Genomic DNA, 16,890 nt, shown 5'->3' with positions numbered 1-16,890 from the left:
AGAAATTGTTCTGCTCAGTGCAAAGTCTTACATATCGCTAAACCAAAGATGGACTTTAATAGTCATCGTGTATGAAGAGGAGTCACCTTAAGATGAACATGTAAATTTAATTTTTCAAGGTAAATTAGTTCTGTTCTTACTATATCGCATTGGTTGTTGACTTTGGCAGTTTAAAATCAGGTTACCACTTGTCAGCCTAACCAAGACGTAAGACTTCATTTCAGTCCAGTCTATCACTATAGTTTCCATTGCACAATATACATCGCACTATAGTTTTCATTACACAATATACATCTACGAAAGCGCTCTTGGGCATATAGTGAGTAAGCTGCTGTGAATGGGTGTGTTAGGGAGGTAGCTTAAGCACCTGCAATCATCTCCCACATGTACTGACTGCTATCCAGGAGGAAGGTACACATTATTGCTAGTTGACCAAGTGTTTAGACTTCAGAAATATGTGCCCATCTTTCCCATTTCTTCTCTAGCAGACTCTCAAGCTACTTATATACGGCTTTCTTTTTTTTTTTTTTTAATTTTAAAATGTGTCTCAATATCATTCGTTTTCTAGAGTTGGTGTCTCGTTATCCTTCTCTTCTCTTACCCAGCCTAGATACAAACAGAATGAAAAGCACATAATATCTGTACCATATTGCTCCACCTTGGTTTGATTTTAAGAGGTTTTGCTATTCACAACTGAAACCTCTGTCAACAAGAAGGGTACCTATTGCCTGTTTGGGGCATTTGTTCTTAAATATTTATACCGTTCTTAATACTGAGCTGTTCTGTCAACTTTTACACCATAGAATTTGTGTGCATTATAAAAACAACACTGTACTGATTGTTTCTCGGTATAATTAGATAGGAAGTGTTTACCACAAAGAGAGTTCTGTTATTCTGTGGAAACTAGCAGCAATAGAGAAGGTGGAAAACGGTCTTTATACACACACAAAACCGAAGAGATGAGACTGACTGTGGCATTTCAGAAGGAAAACTCTGTAGACTACAGTGAGATTCAACACTGTTAACCTAGGGAGAATCGTTCATTCAGAGACCACGTTTTGAAGACTCCCATCATTGGGTAGAATTGTCACGGATATAAGCAAACTAAAACATACACTCCAATAGTATGCTGCTATAATGAACCACTCCTAATGGCTATATAACTAAGTGTAATTAAAGATAGGAAACTTCTGCTATTGTGGGAAGTACTTACTAGACGCTATTTCCATTTTAGAAAAAGCAAAAAACGGCAACCTAGTATGCTGCATTCTTGATAGAAAATTTCCTGCTTCAACAAGGTCCAGCTTTTGTAAATGGATAATTCAGTTGCTAGTCACCTTCTACACCCTTTGTCTTTTTTTTCTCTTTATTTTGGCTTTGGGTTACAAGGGCCATACAGCCAATAATGGTTATAAAGTGCCACAGAAACATAATAGCAAAAAAGCAGAATAGCACTAAATAATGAAGTTAACGTATAAACACACTCTAAAAAAAATAAAAGCTCAATTAGACAAACTCCAGAGAGCCGATGGCAGTGATGACAATGACGTTGATTCATGAAAAGAAAGACGTTTAATGCTACATAGTGATGAGATGTGTTGACCTTGGCTTTTTACAATGTTAACAGCAATTTGCAGGTACAAGAACAAATTAATGCAAAAGAGAAGTATATTGTATTGTGTTATACAATGATATGTTTTACTTAAAATATGTACTGACATTGAATATATTTAAAGTAATCTGAAATAGTTTTTGTTTGACGACTGCTTCTATTCTGTCTTAATTTTTGGAACATCATTACAAGTGAACCTGATTTATCGAATATTGTTAATTATGTTGTTTATTAGCTATGACATGTTATATTATTATTTATGGTCGGAACGTTGTGGTAGAATGTAAACACTTTAGGATTAAAGGAGGTCACTCACTGAAAATTTGAAGCATTTATTTGTCAACAGCACTCACAAAAAAGGATGAAATTGCTAGCTTTCGGAATACATTCTTCCTGAACATAGAGTACATACACATATACACACCTACACGCACACACACACACACACATACACACATACACTTCCACATCACCATCATTCCGCACCGCTCTCGACTGACACTGACAACCATAATCAAATGCCTAGCCCATGTCTCTGCCTCCTGTCCCTCCCACATTCCTTGACAGAAAACTCTCTGCATCCATCTGAGCTGCTTGCTACTCACCCCAACCCCTTCTCTTGCCTCCCAGCTCTCTCTCCCTGTACCCAGCCCACCTGACAATGGAAACCCTATCCCAGTCCATCTGCTAAACTGCACTCCTGGCATTGTTTATCCGGGAAACAGAGAGTGTATGGGTGGGGGTGGCAGGGGGGAGGGAGAGGGGTTATGGGTATGGCTGTATGCTCTAGCTCAAGACAGGATGTATTCTGAAAGTTAGCAAGTTTTCTCTCCTTTCTTTGTGTGTGTCCTGCTGTAAGCTCAACACTTCTGGTTTTTGGTGAGTGTCTTCTTTACCCCTATTTTATTATAATTTACTTTGGTTATACTGATGATGTAGTCTCACTAAATAACCACTGTGTGTGCATCATGATCTTCTTCTGCCAACTCTGTGTCAATCTCCCCCTACCCCTCTCCATTCCATCTCCTCCTCTTGTCCACTTTCTTTGTTCATCACCTCCTTCCCCTCTCACCCCATCTCCTCCTCCCCCAATCTTTGTTCATCTACTCCTCAACCCACAAACTGTCCATCTCCTCTTGCCTCCTCTCTCTGTCGATTCTTCCCCCTCCCCCCTACTTTCATCTTCTCTCTCTCTCACCATCTCTCTCTCTCTCTGACATTGAGCCTCATTTACTGTTGTTGCAAACGAAAATCTCAACTGGGAAATGAAGTCAGTTAAAATGAATAGGTAGATCTCTTGAGATCATTAATATAACAAGTACAGAAGAGACACGTCCAGATGCTGTATCTGTGAGGATAGTAGCTTCAGTGAGATTATTTCTTGTAGTTTTAGTCCGAAGATGATTAAACCAGCAAAGTTTCGAATGACCTAGATTTAATAGTAGAGTTGCATTCTAATCATAAGTTGATTAGCAATGAATATGACATTCCTTTTTCCTCTTAAAACTATCTGCAATGGAGGCAACAAAACAGCACACAGTTGACTGTACAATTTTTGTTTAAAATTATATATAAGGAGTAAGAATCTGTCTAATGGTGTAAAGCACTGCTATCTGTTAAAAATGACTGTGAATGTCATGACACAGCATTTCTTTTTTCGTCAGATTTGACAGAAAATCTGTACATTCTTATTTTTTAAAAAATACGTAGCCTATGTTCTTCTGAATGTCAGTGGAATATCATGTAAAAGTTCGTAGTAAAACGGTCAAGAAATTTTCTAGATTTTTGGTAACAATATATATATATATATATATATATATATATATATATATAGCCAATGTTTGTCTGAATATTTATTAGAGCATCATGCAAAAATTTGAAATAAATCGGTCAATGGCTTTTCGAGATTTTTGATAACAGTGTTTCCCCTGTATACATTACATATATATTTACTGACGATATGTAATTAAAAATGTAATCTATGTCTGTCTGAAAGCTTATTAGAGTATCTTGTAAAAATAAAAAATAAATCGATCAAGAACTACAACTTGCCTTTATATAGTAATGTAAATTATCACTGACCTGTCCTATGTCATATGTACTACCAGTGCACTAAAAACAATTTACTGGATAAAACAAATAAAAAAATACATAGTTTACAGAATGAGTAGCTAACAAAATAGTCCTTTTAGTTGAATATGAATTTCTGAAATATTGCCATTTTCCTGTCCAGTATCTAAACATAGCTTCTAAAAATAATCTGGGTTCTAGGAATAAAAATAGATAATAACTATAAACTTGAGTTCCCTACCGATTGGGTCTAAGCATATATGGAACAATTAGCACTGGCTTAATTGTCAACTTCCATCCAAGAATTATAAATTTGTTAAAGCTTTCGTCAAATAAAACAAAATTTTATTTCAAATACATTCTAGAATTCCCCTGGCCAAACACCTAGAACATTTTACCTATTTTTTGTTTTGTATGCTTTGTTCACAGTTTGTTCTTTGTACTACGTCTTCAAATATTTTTTATTCCAGGAAACGCCCCCAAACCAACAAACAAGTTCTGCCTGTGGTGGGACTACAATCGGACAAGGGCCAGTAAGTAATATAAATATCATCAATTATGTTTAGTGTCTGGAAAACATTTCAAAAGTAATTAAAAAACGACTCGTATCCGTCTACATCTACGTGATTACTCTGCTATTCACAATAAAGTGCCTGGCAGAGGAACCACCTTCGAGCTGTCTCTCTACCGTTACACTCTCGAAGGGCACGCGGGAAAAACGAGCACTTAAATTTTTCTGTGTGAGCCCTGATTTCTCTTATTTTATCGTGATGATCATTTCTCCCTATGTAGGTGGGTACCAACAGAATGTTTTCGCAATCAGAGGAGAAAAGTGGTGATTGAAATTTCATGAGAAGATCCCGTCGCAACGAAAAACGCCTTTGTTTTAATGATTGCCACTCCAATTCACGTATCACGTTTGTGACACGATCTCCCCTATTACGCGATAATACAAAACGAGCTGCCCTTCTTTGTACTTTTTCCGCAGTTCCACCTGACGCGGATCCCACACCGAACAGCAATACTCCACAATAGGGCGAACAAGCGTGGTGTAAGCATTCTCTTTAGTATACCTGTTGCAACTTCTAAGTGTTCTGTCAATGAATCGCAGTGTTTGGTTTGCTCTACACACAATATTATCTATGTGATCGTTCCAATTTAGGTTATTTGTAATTGTAATCCCTAAGTATTTAGTTGAATTTACAGCCTTCAGATTTGTGTGACTTATCACGTAATCGAAATTTAGCTGATTACTTTTAGTACTCATGTGAATAACTTCACACTTTTCTTTATTCAGGGTCAATTGCCACTTTTCGCGCCATACAGATATCTTACCTAAATCATTTTGCAAGTCGTTTTGTTAAGTCCTATAGTGCTCAGAGCCAAGTCGTTTTGATCATCTGATGACTTTACAAGACGGTAAATGACGGCATCATCTGCAAACAATCTAGGACGGCTACTCAGATTGTCTCCTATGTCGTTAGTATAGATCAGGAACAATAGAGGGCCTATAACACTTCCTTGGGCAACGCCGGAAATTAATTGTGTTTTACTCGATGACTTTCCGTCTGTTATTATTAACTGTGACCTTTCTGACAGGAAATCACGAATCCAGTCACACAACTGAGGCGATACTCCGTAGGCAAGCAGTTTGGGTAGAATATGTTTGTGAGGAACGGTGTCGAAAGCCTTCTGGAAATCTAAAAATATGGTATCAATTTGACATCCCCTGTCGATAGCACTTATTACTTCATGAGTATAAAGAACCAGTTGTGTATCACAAGAACGCTATCTTCTGAAACCGTGCTGACTATGTGTCAATAAATCGTTTTCTTCGAGGTACTTCATAATGTTCGAATACAGTATATGTTCCAAAACCCTACTGCAGATCGACGTTAGTCAAATAGGCCTGTAATTTATCGGATTACTCCTATTTGCCTTTTTGGGTATTGGTGTGACTTGAGCAATTTTCCAGTCTTTAGGTACGGATCTTTCTGTGAGCGAGTGGTTTAATATAATTGCTAAATATGGAGCTATTTTATCAGCATACTCTGAGAGGAACCTGACTGGTATACAATCTGGACCGGAGGCCTTGCCTTTATTAAGTGATTTAAGCTGCTTCGTTATTCCGAGGATATCTATTTTTATGTTTCTCTTCTTGGCAGTTGCTCTTGATTGGAATTCAGGAATATTTACTTCGTCTTCTTTGGTGAAGGAGTTTCGGAAAACCGTGGTTAATAACTCTGCTTTAGTGGCACTGCCATCAGTGACTTCACCGTTGTTATGGCACAGTGAAGGTATTGATTGCATCTTGCCACTGGTGTGATTTATGTATGACCAAAATCTGTTTGGGTTTTCTGCCAGATTTCGAGACAAAATTTCGTTGCGGAAGTTATTAAAAGCATCTCGCATTGAAGCACGCGCCGTATTTCGAACTTCTGTAAAACTTTGCCAATCTTGGGGATTTTGCATTCTTTTAAATTTGGCATGCTTTTTTCGTTGCTTCTGCAACAACGATCTGACCCGTTTTGTGTACCATGGGGGATCAGTACCATCACTTATTAATTTATGTGGTATATATCCCTCAATTGCTGTCGATACTATCTCTTTGAAAACATTCCACAACACTTCTACACTTACATGATCAGGTCAGAAGGAGTGGAGACTGTCTCTTAAAAAGGTGTTAAGAGCATTTTTATCGGCTTTTTTAAATAGATATACTTTAGGTTTCTTTTTGATGGTTGTAGGTGTTACGGTATTCAGCCTAGCAGCAACTGCCTTGTGGTCGCGAATCCCTGTATTCGTCACATTACTCACTATTTGTCCAGGATTATTTGTTGCTAAAAGATCAAGTATGTGTTCGCAAGCATTTACGGTTCGAATGGGCTCATGAACTAATTGTTCAACATAATTTTCTGAGAAAGCATTCAGTACAATTTCGGATGACGTTTTGTGCCTGCCGCCGGCTTCAAATGTATAATTTTTCCAGCATATCGAGGGTAGATTAAAGTCACCTCCGACTATAATTGTATGAGCGGGATACTTATTTGAAATGAGGTTTTCTTTGAACTGTTCATCAACTATACCTTCTGAGTGGGGGGGTCGGTAAAACGATCCAATTAATAGTTTAGTCCGATTGTCAGGTACAACCTCTACCCATACTATTTCACACGAACAATTTCGCTACAAGGCAAACTACCTCTGACAGCAATAAATACTCCACCACCAGAAAGGAGAAAAATAAATTGCCAACCACCTTCAGATTTTTTGTTACCAAAATTTCTTTCGGCACCTTTCAGCCGACTTCAGTCTTTGCAAATCTTTCTTTTGTGATAACGTGATATAATTTTGACTAGTTTTCTGTGTTATTATTTTAAATCGAGAAAATCGCTGAATTCGAATAACCTGGACTCAGCTGTATTATGGGCGGATGAGCTACCTGTTGGTGACACGTGAAAATTAGTGTCGGACCGGGACGCAAAGCCGGATTTCCCGCTTACCGCGAGCGGTCACCTTAACCATTAGGCTACTCGCGCACATGCCCCAGACCGACCCAAACTTCAACATGTCCATATGTCACATATCTGACTGATACGGGAATACAGAGTAAACCCTGCAAGCATTTCGTGATAAATGTAGGAGACTAGGGTGTAGTGATGTTGACGCTCTTACATATAGAACTTACGGTCAGTGCGGGAGGCGTGCACGGATAGCATAATGGTTAAGGCGACCACTCATAGAAAATTCAGGTCCGAGTTCCGGTATGACGCAAATTTTCGTATGTCACCAGCGGACAGTAAAAACTTGGAAATTTGTGGTAAGTCCTATGGGACCAAACTGCTGAGGTCATCGGCCCCTAAGCTTACACACTACTTAATCTAACTTAAACTAACTTACTCTAAGGACAACACACACACCCATACCCGAGGGAGGCCTCGAACCTCCGACGGGGAGCAGCCGCGCGAACCGTGACAAGGCGTCTGAGACTGCGCGGCTACCCCGCGCGGCAGTGGATAGTACATCTATACTTAACACAGCTGAGAGCATCTTCACGTTCAGTGAATTTATTTCGAACTTTGTATAGCTCTATTCCGTCATCAATGTCCGTCCATTCAGAAGTGCAAGTAAATATTATTTTAAGTCTAGAAGTTGTAATACTTTGGAAGTGATTGGCACTTTTGAGTACCTCACTTAAGACTTGAAGTCATCAAGGTTGCATTTTGCACATTCTCTGGCCAGTCAGTTTGTGATCTTTTTCCCATTATTGTGCTTCATGGATGCGTTGTTTAGAGAATGTTTTCACCTCTTTTCTTATGACTTCGCCGATACTTTCTTTTATCAGTTTGCAGTTCGTAACAGCAAAACCGACATGAATTCATAACTCAGAAATATTTCATAAACATGAAAATCTCAGAGCTATTTGAATTTTGCCTGTTCTATTCAGATTTTTGATAGCGTTAACCACTAGAATTTATTTATTTATGGATCCTATATACTGAGGTGAAAAAATTTACGGGATACCGCCTAATATCGTATCTGACCTCTTCCAACAATTCGACGTGTCATTCACTCATCAAGCCGTGTGAAGTCCCCTGCAGAAATATTGAGCCACGCTGCCTCTATAGCTGCCCATAATTGCAAAAGTATTACCGGTGCAGGAACTGGCCTCTGGATTATTCCCCATAAACGTTCTGCCCGATTCATGCTGGACGATCTGGTGGCCAAATCATTCGCTCGAACTGTCCAAAATTTTCTTCAAACCAATCGCGAACCGTTGTGGGCTGACGACATGGCGCATTGTCGTCCATAAAAACTCCATCGTTGTTTTGGAATATGAAGTACACGAATGACTGGAGTTGTTCCCAAAGTGGCCGAAAATAACCATTCCCATTCGATAATCGCTTCAGTTTGACCAAAAGACTCGGTCCAATCCCTGTAAACACAACCCACAACATTATGGAGACACCATCGGCTTGCACAGCGCCTTATTGACAACTTGGCCCCATGGCTTCGTGTGGTCTACGCGACACTCTAATCCAACTGTCACCTCTTACCAACTGGAACTGGGACACATCTAACCTGGCTACGGTTTCCCAGTCGTCTAGGATACAACCGATATGGTCACAAGCCCAGGAGAGGTGCCACAGGCGGTGTCGTGCTGTTAGTTAAGACATTAACGTCATATTTCGCCACACTGTCCTAACGCATACGTTCGTCGTAGTTTCCACACAGATTTCTCCTGTTATTTCGCACAGTGTTGGCCATAATCAGGTCGGAATCCTTTTCACATGAATCACCTGAGTTTAGAAATGACAGCTCCGTTAATGCACCGCCCTTTTGTGCACTGTGTAGGGGTATTACCACCGTCTGTATATAAGCATATCGCTACATCACGACTTTTGTCACCTCAGCTTGTGTGTTCCACAGAGCCATACACTTGGCCGAGTTGGTGTGTGCGGCACAAGATTTGATACCTACCGTACTGAAGATGTTAAGAAGAAAAAAAGTGTCGAATATTTGGAGAGACGCTAATACTAACCCAGACAAAAAAAAAAAAAAAAAAAAAAAACACACATCTAATGAACGTGGGTCGAGAAGTACGTACCTACTGAGATTCGATCTCTTGGTCAAAGGAGGGACTCAGTAAAATACTTCCTTCTGCCCTTCGGCATTAGCAATCACAATTTCTTTGAAGTCGATCTAATTGTCATGTACTTGCTGGCCTTGAAGAAACACACGATACTATATTGTCTGTACATCGTTGGCTGGAATGTCACTGAATAATTCCTTCAAGTGTCCCCATAAGTGGAAGTCTAGGGGCTGAGTTCTTGGAAATGAGAAGGCCGAAGTGTGGAACCACCCTGACCAGTCCCGTGGTCATGAAATATCAGCATAACCCATCTAATGAAGTAGCTCCCTCGAAGCTTCTGAGGTATAATAAATTGTATTTATCAGTGTTAACTGTAAACATAATATATGTCTCCGTTTATAATATAATTAATTTTACTATGTATATTGAAATCGACATAATAAAATAACAAGAAACTCCTGTTTTCTAATATTTTCAAAATCTGGAAACTTTTTTACTAACCATTAGGCATATAAATTTTAAGGTAAGCGATTGTTTTCAGAAATCAGTATGTAAATCAAAACTAACAATGATTTGCAATAATGAAAGCTATCTTAATGTGAAACTGATTTATTTCTGGATCTAGAATTTCTGGAACCTGGGTTTACAATATATATACAACTTTCTGGTGCTGAGCGCATCCGAGTGTGATTACCATTTTTAGTGAAACGCCACCCCTAAATTTTAATGAAAAACACACTATTTTCATTACAGAATATGAGTTGTTGGTTATGGTTTCAAAATTACCAGCAGCTAAGCAATTAAAAAAATAACGGGTTACTCATGAAGTTTAACCATCAATCAGAAAATATGGTGAATACAAACTACAAAATACGATTAATTATTTAGAAAATAAAGTTGAGGGTTTAGAAAATAAAGTTGAAAGTATGAAAAATAGTAATAGAACTATGTTCAACGTTGCTAGAGATATAATTCACGAGAAAGACGAAATTATTGATAATCATGCCACTCCTCCAACCATTAATCAAGATAAACATAGTGAATTTATTTTAATAAAGAAAAATCATCTGTTGGACTATCCATTTTATGTTATAAGAACTCAAAATTGTTCTGTAAATTCTAGATTGAATTAATTACTAGCAGATTATCCAGAAATCGAAATAATTTTGAGAATCAGGAATCCAAACTCAATAAATCTATACAATTTAATGAAAGAAAGATTACCAATAATTTACCAAGGAAATCATTTTGAATCAAGTTTAAATGAAGATGTTCTTATAAGATAAATAATGAATATTAAAACTGAGCATTAAAAAATTAATGTGAAAGCGTCGGTCAATCCCCTTATCGGCAGGCAGTACCAATATGGAGCAATGGGTACTCCACAAATTACATTAGAAGTGTAACAGAGCCAAACACTCGGCGAAGTAAGGAACCAGAAAAAGAAAAGTCGGGTACGGCCTTTCTGCCATACATTCTCAGAGTGACGGACAAAATCGGCCGTATATTGCGCAAACACGGCGTAAAGACGATTTTCAAACCGACAAGGAAGATCAAAGAGTGTCTTAGATCGGCGAAGGAGGAAAGAGACCCACTTGCAATGTCGGGAATATACCGTATACCTTGCACATGCGGAAAAGTTTATGTCGGAATGACTGGACGATCCATTAACACCAGGATCAAAGAGCATAAGCGACATTGCAGGTTGGGGCAGGTGGAGAAATCGGCCGTGGCAGAGCACGCACTGAATGAGACCGACCACGTAATAAAATTCGCCGACACGGAAGTTCTGGCTGTAGAGAAGCACTATCACACGCGCTTGTTCAGAGAAGCTGTAGAAATCCAAAAACACGCGAACAGTTTGAACAAGAAAGAGGAAAGCCTTAAGGTAAACGGATCCTGGCTTCCCGTACTGCAGCGAACGACCGTCGCAGGTAGCAAGAGGAGAACCGCACCGGAAATGACTGCGGAGAAGCCCTCGGACGTTGGCGCGCCAGGTACATATAATCTGCGTCCGCGAGCTCGCCTCCAGTTCACCACCGGCAATGGAGGGTGAAGCTTTGACAACGCCAGCCACTCGTGCTGGCGAAACGTCAGAAAAATCATTAGATGAACGTCGGCCGAAGAACCCGAGACAGAAGCCAATAGGCAGTTTGTCAACAAGTGGCCACGAAAGCCTTAACAATTTTGTAGATCAGAATTGTTGGATCGAGTAAAAACTGAGCATCACATTAACAACACAGATTTGGAATTGCTTTAAAGATCAAAAACAATGGAAAAGCGATAAAGAACCGATTACACATAAAGAAGTTAAAATTACAGTCACTTATTAATTGGCCTGACGTTTGCGACTGCTTCAGGAGAAGGCGTAAGTCAATCACTTACACTTTAAAATATAACATTGTCTTTAATCACCCAGCTGTTATGCGAATCATCGACGCCCAACCAGTTTACATACACTTTATCTCCTTTCTTTCGCAATACTTATTCAACGAGATATACATCTGGATATTTCGTCTTCTGCAGCTCATGCTCATAAAAATTTCATTTCACTCCTTCGCCATCTAGAGCCTTCAATTTATACGTGATTGGATTAGATCGAATAACATCTTCAATTTCGAAGATTTCTGTAGACAAATTTGCAATATAACCCTTCTCAAAAAGTCCTTTCAGTTTTCTGATCCTCACTTTGTTGCCAATTTTAAATTTGGGCTTAGCATCCGGCAAATTTATCGCGTAAAGGGCCACAGCAAGATTTTTTCAGCCTCTTCATCTACGTCTTTTGGAGCCATTTTTATGGTCGAATGTCTCATGTTATTGTATTCGTCAACTAATTTCGAGACTATGTCAACCCATTTATAATTTCCTTGAAGAGCACATTTCTTCCACATCTTTTCGTTAAGTGTTCGGTTGAATCGTTCAACAACAGATGCTTTAAATTCTGTAAAATTCGAAAAATGATTAATGCTGTATTTCTTCATCAGCTCATGAAATTCTTAGTTAAAGAATTCTTTCCCGTTGTCTGTCTGCAAATTTTTTGGTCTCCTGGAGCTGAAAAATTTTTTTTCGAGGGCATCAGCCACATTCTTTCCTGTTTTATCTTTAACTGGAACAGCACTGGCAATTTTAGAGAAGACGTTGATGATGGGTCAATAAATATTTGTATCCACGATTTATCTTCGAAATTCCTTTCAAGATGCCCGAATCCATTCCGACTAAGTCGGCTTACCAGAAGTCACCTATACCGAGAGAAATTACATTTCTTCGTCCAAATTTTTTTCTCGTTTGTTTATGCAGCTCATTAATGATTTCTTCACGAATAGAGGTGGGTGATTCGCCCACCTTTTCATCTACAAATTTTTTTTGACTTATTTACTCTTTTTACTTTTACAAATTGTACAAAGGCCTTCGATTCTTTATCTTCCATTTTTTATTATTACTCTGTGTGGATTATGTGTCTAGTAAATTTTTTACTCTTCAAGCAATAAATGTGATCGTCCATTTAAATAGATTAAAAAATATTTAGCTGTCACCGGCGACCTGCATTCAGACTGCGTCTGCTTCAGCTGTCGCTGGCAATTCAGCAAACATGATTAATTCACCTGAAACCAGGATAGTCTTAACAGATTCATTTAGAGATATAAGTATTTTATCCTTCTTTTTCATTTCAAGTGATGGATTATTAACCAGTGTTGGATATAAAATTTGCAGTTCATCAACGTTGAATCTTTTTATCTCTATTTTAAAATCAGTATGTGACAGATCGCGATTTACATTGTCTCTAAATAAAATAATTCTCTTGATTTTTGTATCATAATCAAATTTGTACTTGGATATTTCCGTGCCAGTATTAAAATCAATTTTCAGTCTATGTTTCTCATAGATTCTTTTTTGAAGGTCACTTATTTGACTTGTGGTGTTAACTCTGCCTTCGAAAAATAATATCCAAAAGCTTTTTCTACTTCCTTTTTTTGTAAAGAAACGCTTTGTAGTGTTTTAATTACCTTGATGAATCTGATTCACTTTTGCATCGAAATAATTTGTATTAACGTAATTACTGAACTGTGTTAGAATGCTTGTGTATTCAGGATTAGTAACATATTCTTTCTCTAAGTACTGTTTGGTGGCAGCATCATAACCATTTACCGGGTCTTTTATGTCTACGATTCTTCTACCTTTAAAATCAATACATCCTTTAGCTACTTTAAAGATGGTGCAAAGTTCTTTATGAAACTGTTTGACTTTTAGATAGAACGCGGTGACCCAGTCGGCTTTTGCGCTATCTTCACCTTCAGGCAGCAGTTAATTTCCAAAAATGTCCATTATTAAACTCAGAATTTAATGAAAGTTGTAGTTATCACATAATAGTTTCAAAACCAACAGACACAAATGACCACAAATTACCTCATCGAAATTTTGAATTCGTTGTCCATTATAATACAGCTCGTTTGAAGCGAGATAACCAATTCTTCGGGGATGTTTCACCCAAATGAATCAAAAACGTACTTTATGTGGGTGTTTTTATAGTAACAAATCCAGTGAGTGCCTATATTGTCAGAAGTATCGAAGCTCATTATGCCACATACTAAATTTTTCGCTTCGTTTGGCGATTCATCGATCATAAAAACGCGACAAAAGAGATTTTCAGCTGTTTAACTAATTCTTATATCTCAAAATTCGACAGAGGCTCAGAATACCCTCGAATCAATTTTTCGAAATTTTTTTGGGCCAGCTTTCTTCTCCATTTCCGTGTCTTTTCTGTTCTTCTAGATCTTTATCGACTTTCTTCTTGTTTATGACTGCATTTACAAATTATTTAACTAATTTTTAGTAGTAAATGGGGTGGTTGTTTCAATTAAGTGGTAAGCCATCTGTTCTTAAAAAAAGATTAACCGTTCCAATAAGAGAAACGTATGAAAGTGTTAGATCGGTTGGTTTTTATTCAACTTTTCTAACTCCGAATATTACATCGGGAAATAATAAACTTTACTGCAGTGGAGAAACGATAGAAATTCCTAGTCAGTATAGTTTGAAAAATTTGAAAAGTTTATTCATTCGAAGAAGCCAAATATTCGCATCACAGCAGATGAAATTTTAAACCGGGTTGTTATCGAAAGTGACGTAAAATTATATGTGGACATAAAAGACAGCATTGGAAATATGCTTGATTTTAGTAACCAAGTTGCTGAGGCTAAAGAAAACGCTGTGGCCAAATACGTTCCCAAAATTATTTCGTTTGAACTGATCAATATAAATTTCAATCTTGCTGAAGGGATGTTTGTAAAAGATACTCATCATTTTTACATAGAAACTAATATTGTCGCTTCAAGCAAGCCTAATGCAGAATTTGGTGGACCAATAATTCACGAACAGCATTTTCCTGTTCATGTTCCAATTTTTGATCTAATTCAAGATTTAAACGTTACTGTAACTGACGAAAATGATAATTTGATCGACTTTAACGGAGCTACTGTGACTATTCTTTTTGAAATGTCTTAAAAAATTTTGCTTCATAAATCAGCAGTCATGAATAAAATCGAGAGATATCAGTCCTACTCATTCCCCATGAATGAGAAGACTAAAAATAATTTAAATGTGCCAAGTAAGGATACAGAAATTGAAATAAATATTGTCCATGGATGGCTTCATCCGAGTCATGCACAACTTTATATGATTTTCGGTGTTGTTGGAACTGATGGAATGGATTATCCAATGTATGACGGGAAATCAAACAAGCGGTTAATCGATAATTGCGTAGCAAAACTGTTTGACTTCGTAACGATGGAAGGGGAACAATATTTTGTCTAGAATTGAATATTCTTTCATTTCCCTTATCAGTTTTACTGCATCTGACTTCGTCTTACTGACAAAGTAAGCTTAGAAGGACATATTCTTAACAATGGAAAAATAAAAATTTAAGAGAAATCAAGTCCTTTATCAGTTGTCGATGGTTAGAGGATTTTTTAAAGATTACAAAGAAATCATGTGGGAAGGAGATTTAACTGTAATTTTTACACGTAGTAATTCTTCGGTAAGCTGACAAAGATGCTGGAATTGAAATAAGAGACACTCTTCCAAAAGAAGAAAAATCGTTATAGAATCGATGGAAATTCGCGTACCTGTTGTCAAATATGAACCAAATTACGAGCTAGAACAGCGAGAAAACATTCTGAAAAACCTGAAAATTCCTATTTCTTTTTCTGAGCTTCAAACTGTAGAAGTCACTGGCTCATCTGGCAAAAATAATTTTGTACTCGATATCACAAATTACTATAAGTCGGTAGAAGTCGACATACCTTACTTCGTTTTTGTCACATTTCAGACAAATCGAAAAAACAATCAATTAGTTGACTCTTCACTATTCGATCACGTTAAACTTCAGAACAAATACCTGAAAAATGGTCGAACTGAAGTGTTTCCGCAGGAGATGCAGAAAATGAACCCGCCAGATAACTTTCTCAAAGCGTACGACGCAGTTCTCGATTTCAGACGAGTTACTCTACTAAAATCAGATATCGATATCGGCCCATTTAGTTTTATAACGAATTATCCGATTTAATAACATAAACTTCCTAATGACACTCTCGCATATGTTGTGATGTACGGAAAGAGAAATTTGACATACGATTCACAACACATACTAACAGAAAATTTTTATAGATCTTTCTCTCTCAGAGGCTCTGAATGAACTGGCGAGCGGCCAGCGGCCAGCCAGAGGCTACAGCTGAGCTGACAACGTGTGACCTCTGACTTTTAGATAAACATAGCTGACCACGCTCAATGCGCTGTCTCCAAACAGTGGTGGCAATTAGAAAGCGTCGCGCAACCTATTTATACCTGCTGATTTCCTCCAGCTCGCTTTTCACGCTCTAATTCCCAATTGAGTTAATAGATTGCGTTGTCGTCAGTTCCATTACAGTTAATACGGTAACATATTTCACTTTAGACATAATTTTCATTGTTTTTAATTTTAATTTTCATGTTCAAAATTACATTTGCGTGTTTTTCACATGCACTCTCTGTTTACAAAATGTAATGAATGAAAAATATGACCTACTTTTCATCAAAAATAGGTGATAAAAGTAGAGCTTTTAGAAAGTACTTTGTCACTCGCATACCAAGTATATTTATGATTTTTGAGACGAATTGCGTCGCCCTGCAGGGCGAAGCTGAATAGCTGCCGGCACGGTAGCTCAGCGTGTTCGGTCAGAGGGTTAGCTGCCCTGTGTAATAAGAAACTGAGTCGAAAGATCAACAAACGAACTTTAACGGATGTCATGTGACGTCCGCAACGACCAAACGCAACGATCAACAACGAACAAAAAAAAAATGCTGTAGGATTGGTCTGGCCAGCGAATACTATTGTTATTTGCTCTAGTCGTCCACCGCAGCAGCCCTTCAAGAAGAAGACGCGGACATCAGCCGTCAGCAGCCCTTCCATCTACTCCAGAAGCAGATGACAAGATGTAGCCAGCAGAAGATTGGTGGACAACGAGCAAGAAGAAGCCACAGACCAGCATTCAGCTAGAAGCCGCAGGGGCAGAGCCAGGTAGGATGAAGTTGAAATAAAGAAGTACCATCAAATCTCACCGTGGTCAGTGTGCGCACCCGTTTTTTC

The 16,890-nt window shown here is 38.1% G+C and overlaps 1 protein-coding gene across 3 annotated transcripts in view; it reads left to right on the top strand.

The window, feature by feature from the left end:
• The window catches only part of LOC126424921 (uncharacterized), a 302,725-nt gene that overhangs the window by 2,803 nt on the left and 283,032 nt on the right, over positions 1-16,890 (top strand). For all 3 annotated transcript variants that reach the window (XR_007576231.1, XM_050087763.1, XM_050087762.1), the window contains exon 2: positions 4,153-4,215. Coding sequence is in view for 2 of the 3 variants with exons in the window: in XM_050087763.1 (XP_049943720.1) it covers positions 4,153-4,215 (63 nt within the window). In the remaining variant the exon portion in view is untranslated. The remainder of the gene's footprint in view (positions 1-4,152; positions 4,216-16,890) is intronic.

The sequence above is a fragment of the Schistocerca serialis genome, chromosome 10 (assembly GCF_023864345.2).
Source record: "Schistocerca serialis cubense isolate TAMUIC-IGC-003099 chromosome 10, iqSchSeri2.2, whole genome shotgun sequence".
NCBI lineage: Eukaryota > Metazoa > Arthropoda > Insecta > Orthoptera > Acrididae > Schistocerca > Schistocerca serialis.
The sequence above is the reverse complement of the archived record's forward strand: the minus strand, read 5'-3'. Positions and strand labels throughout refer to the sequence as shown.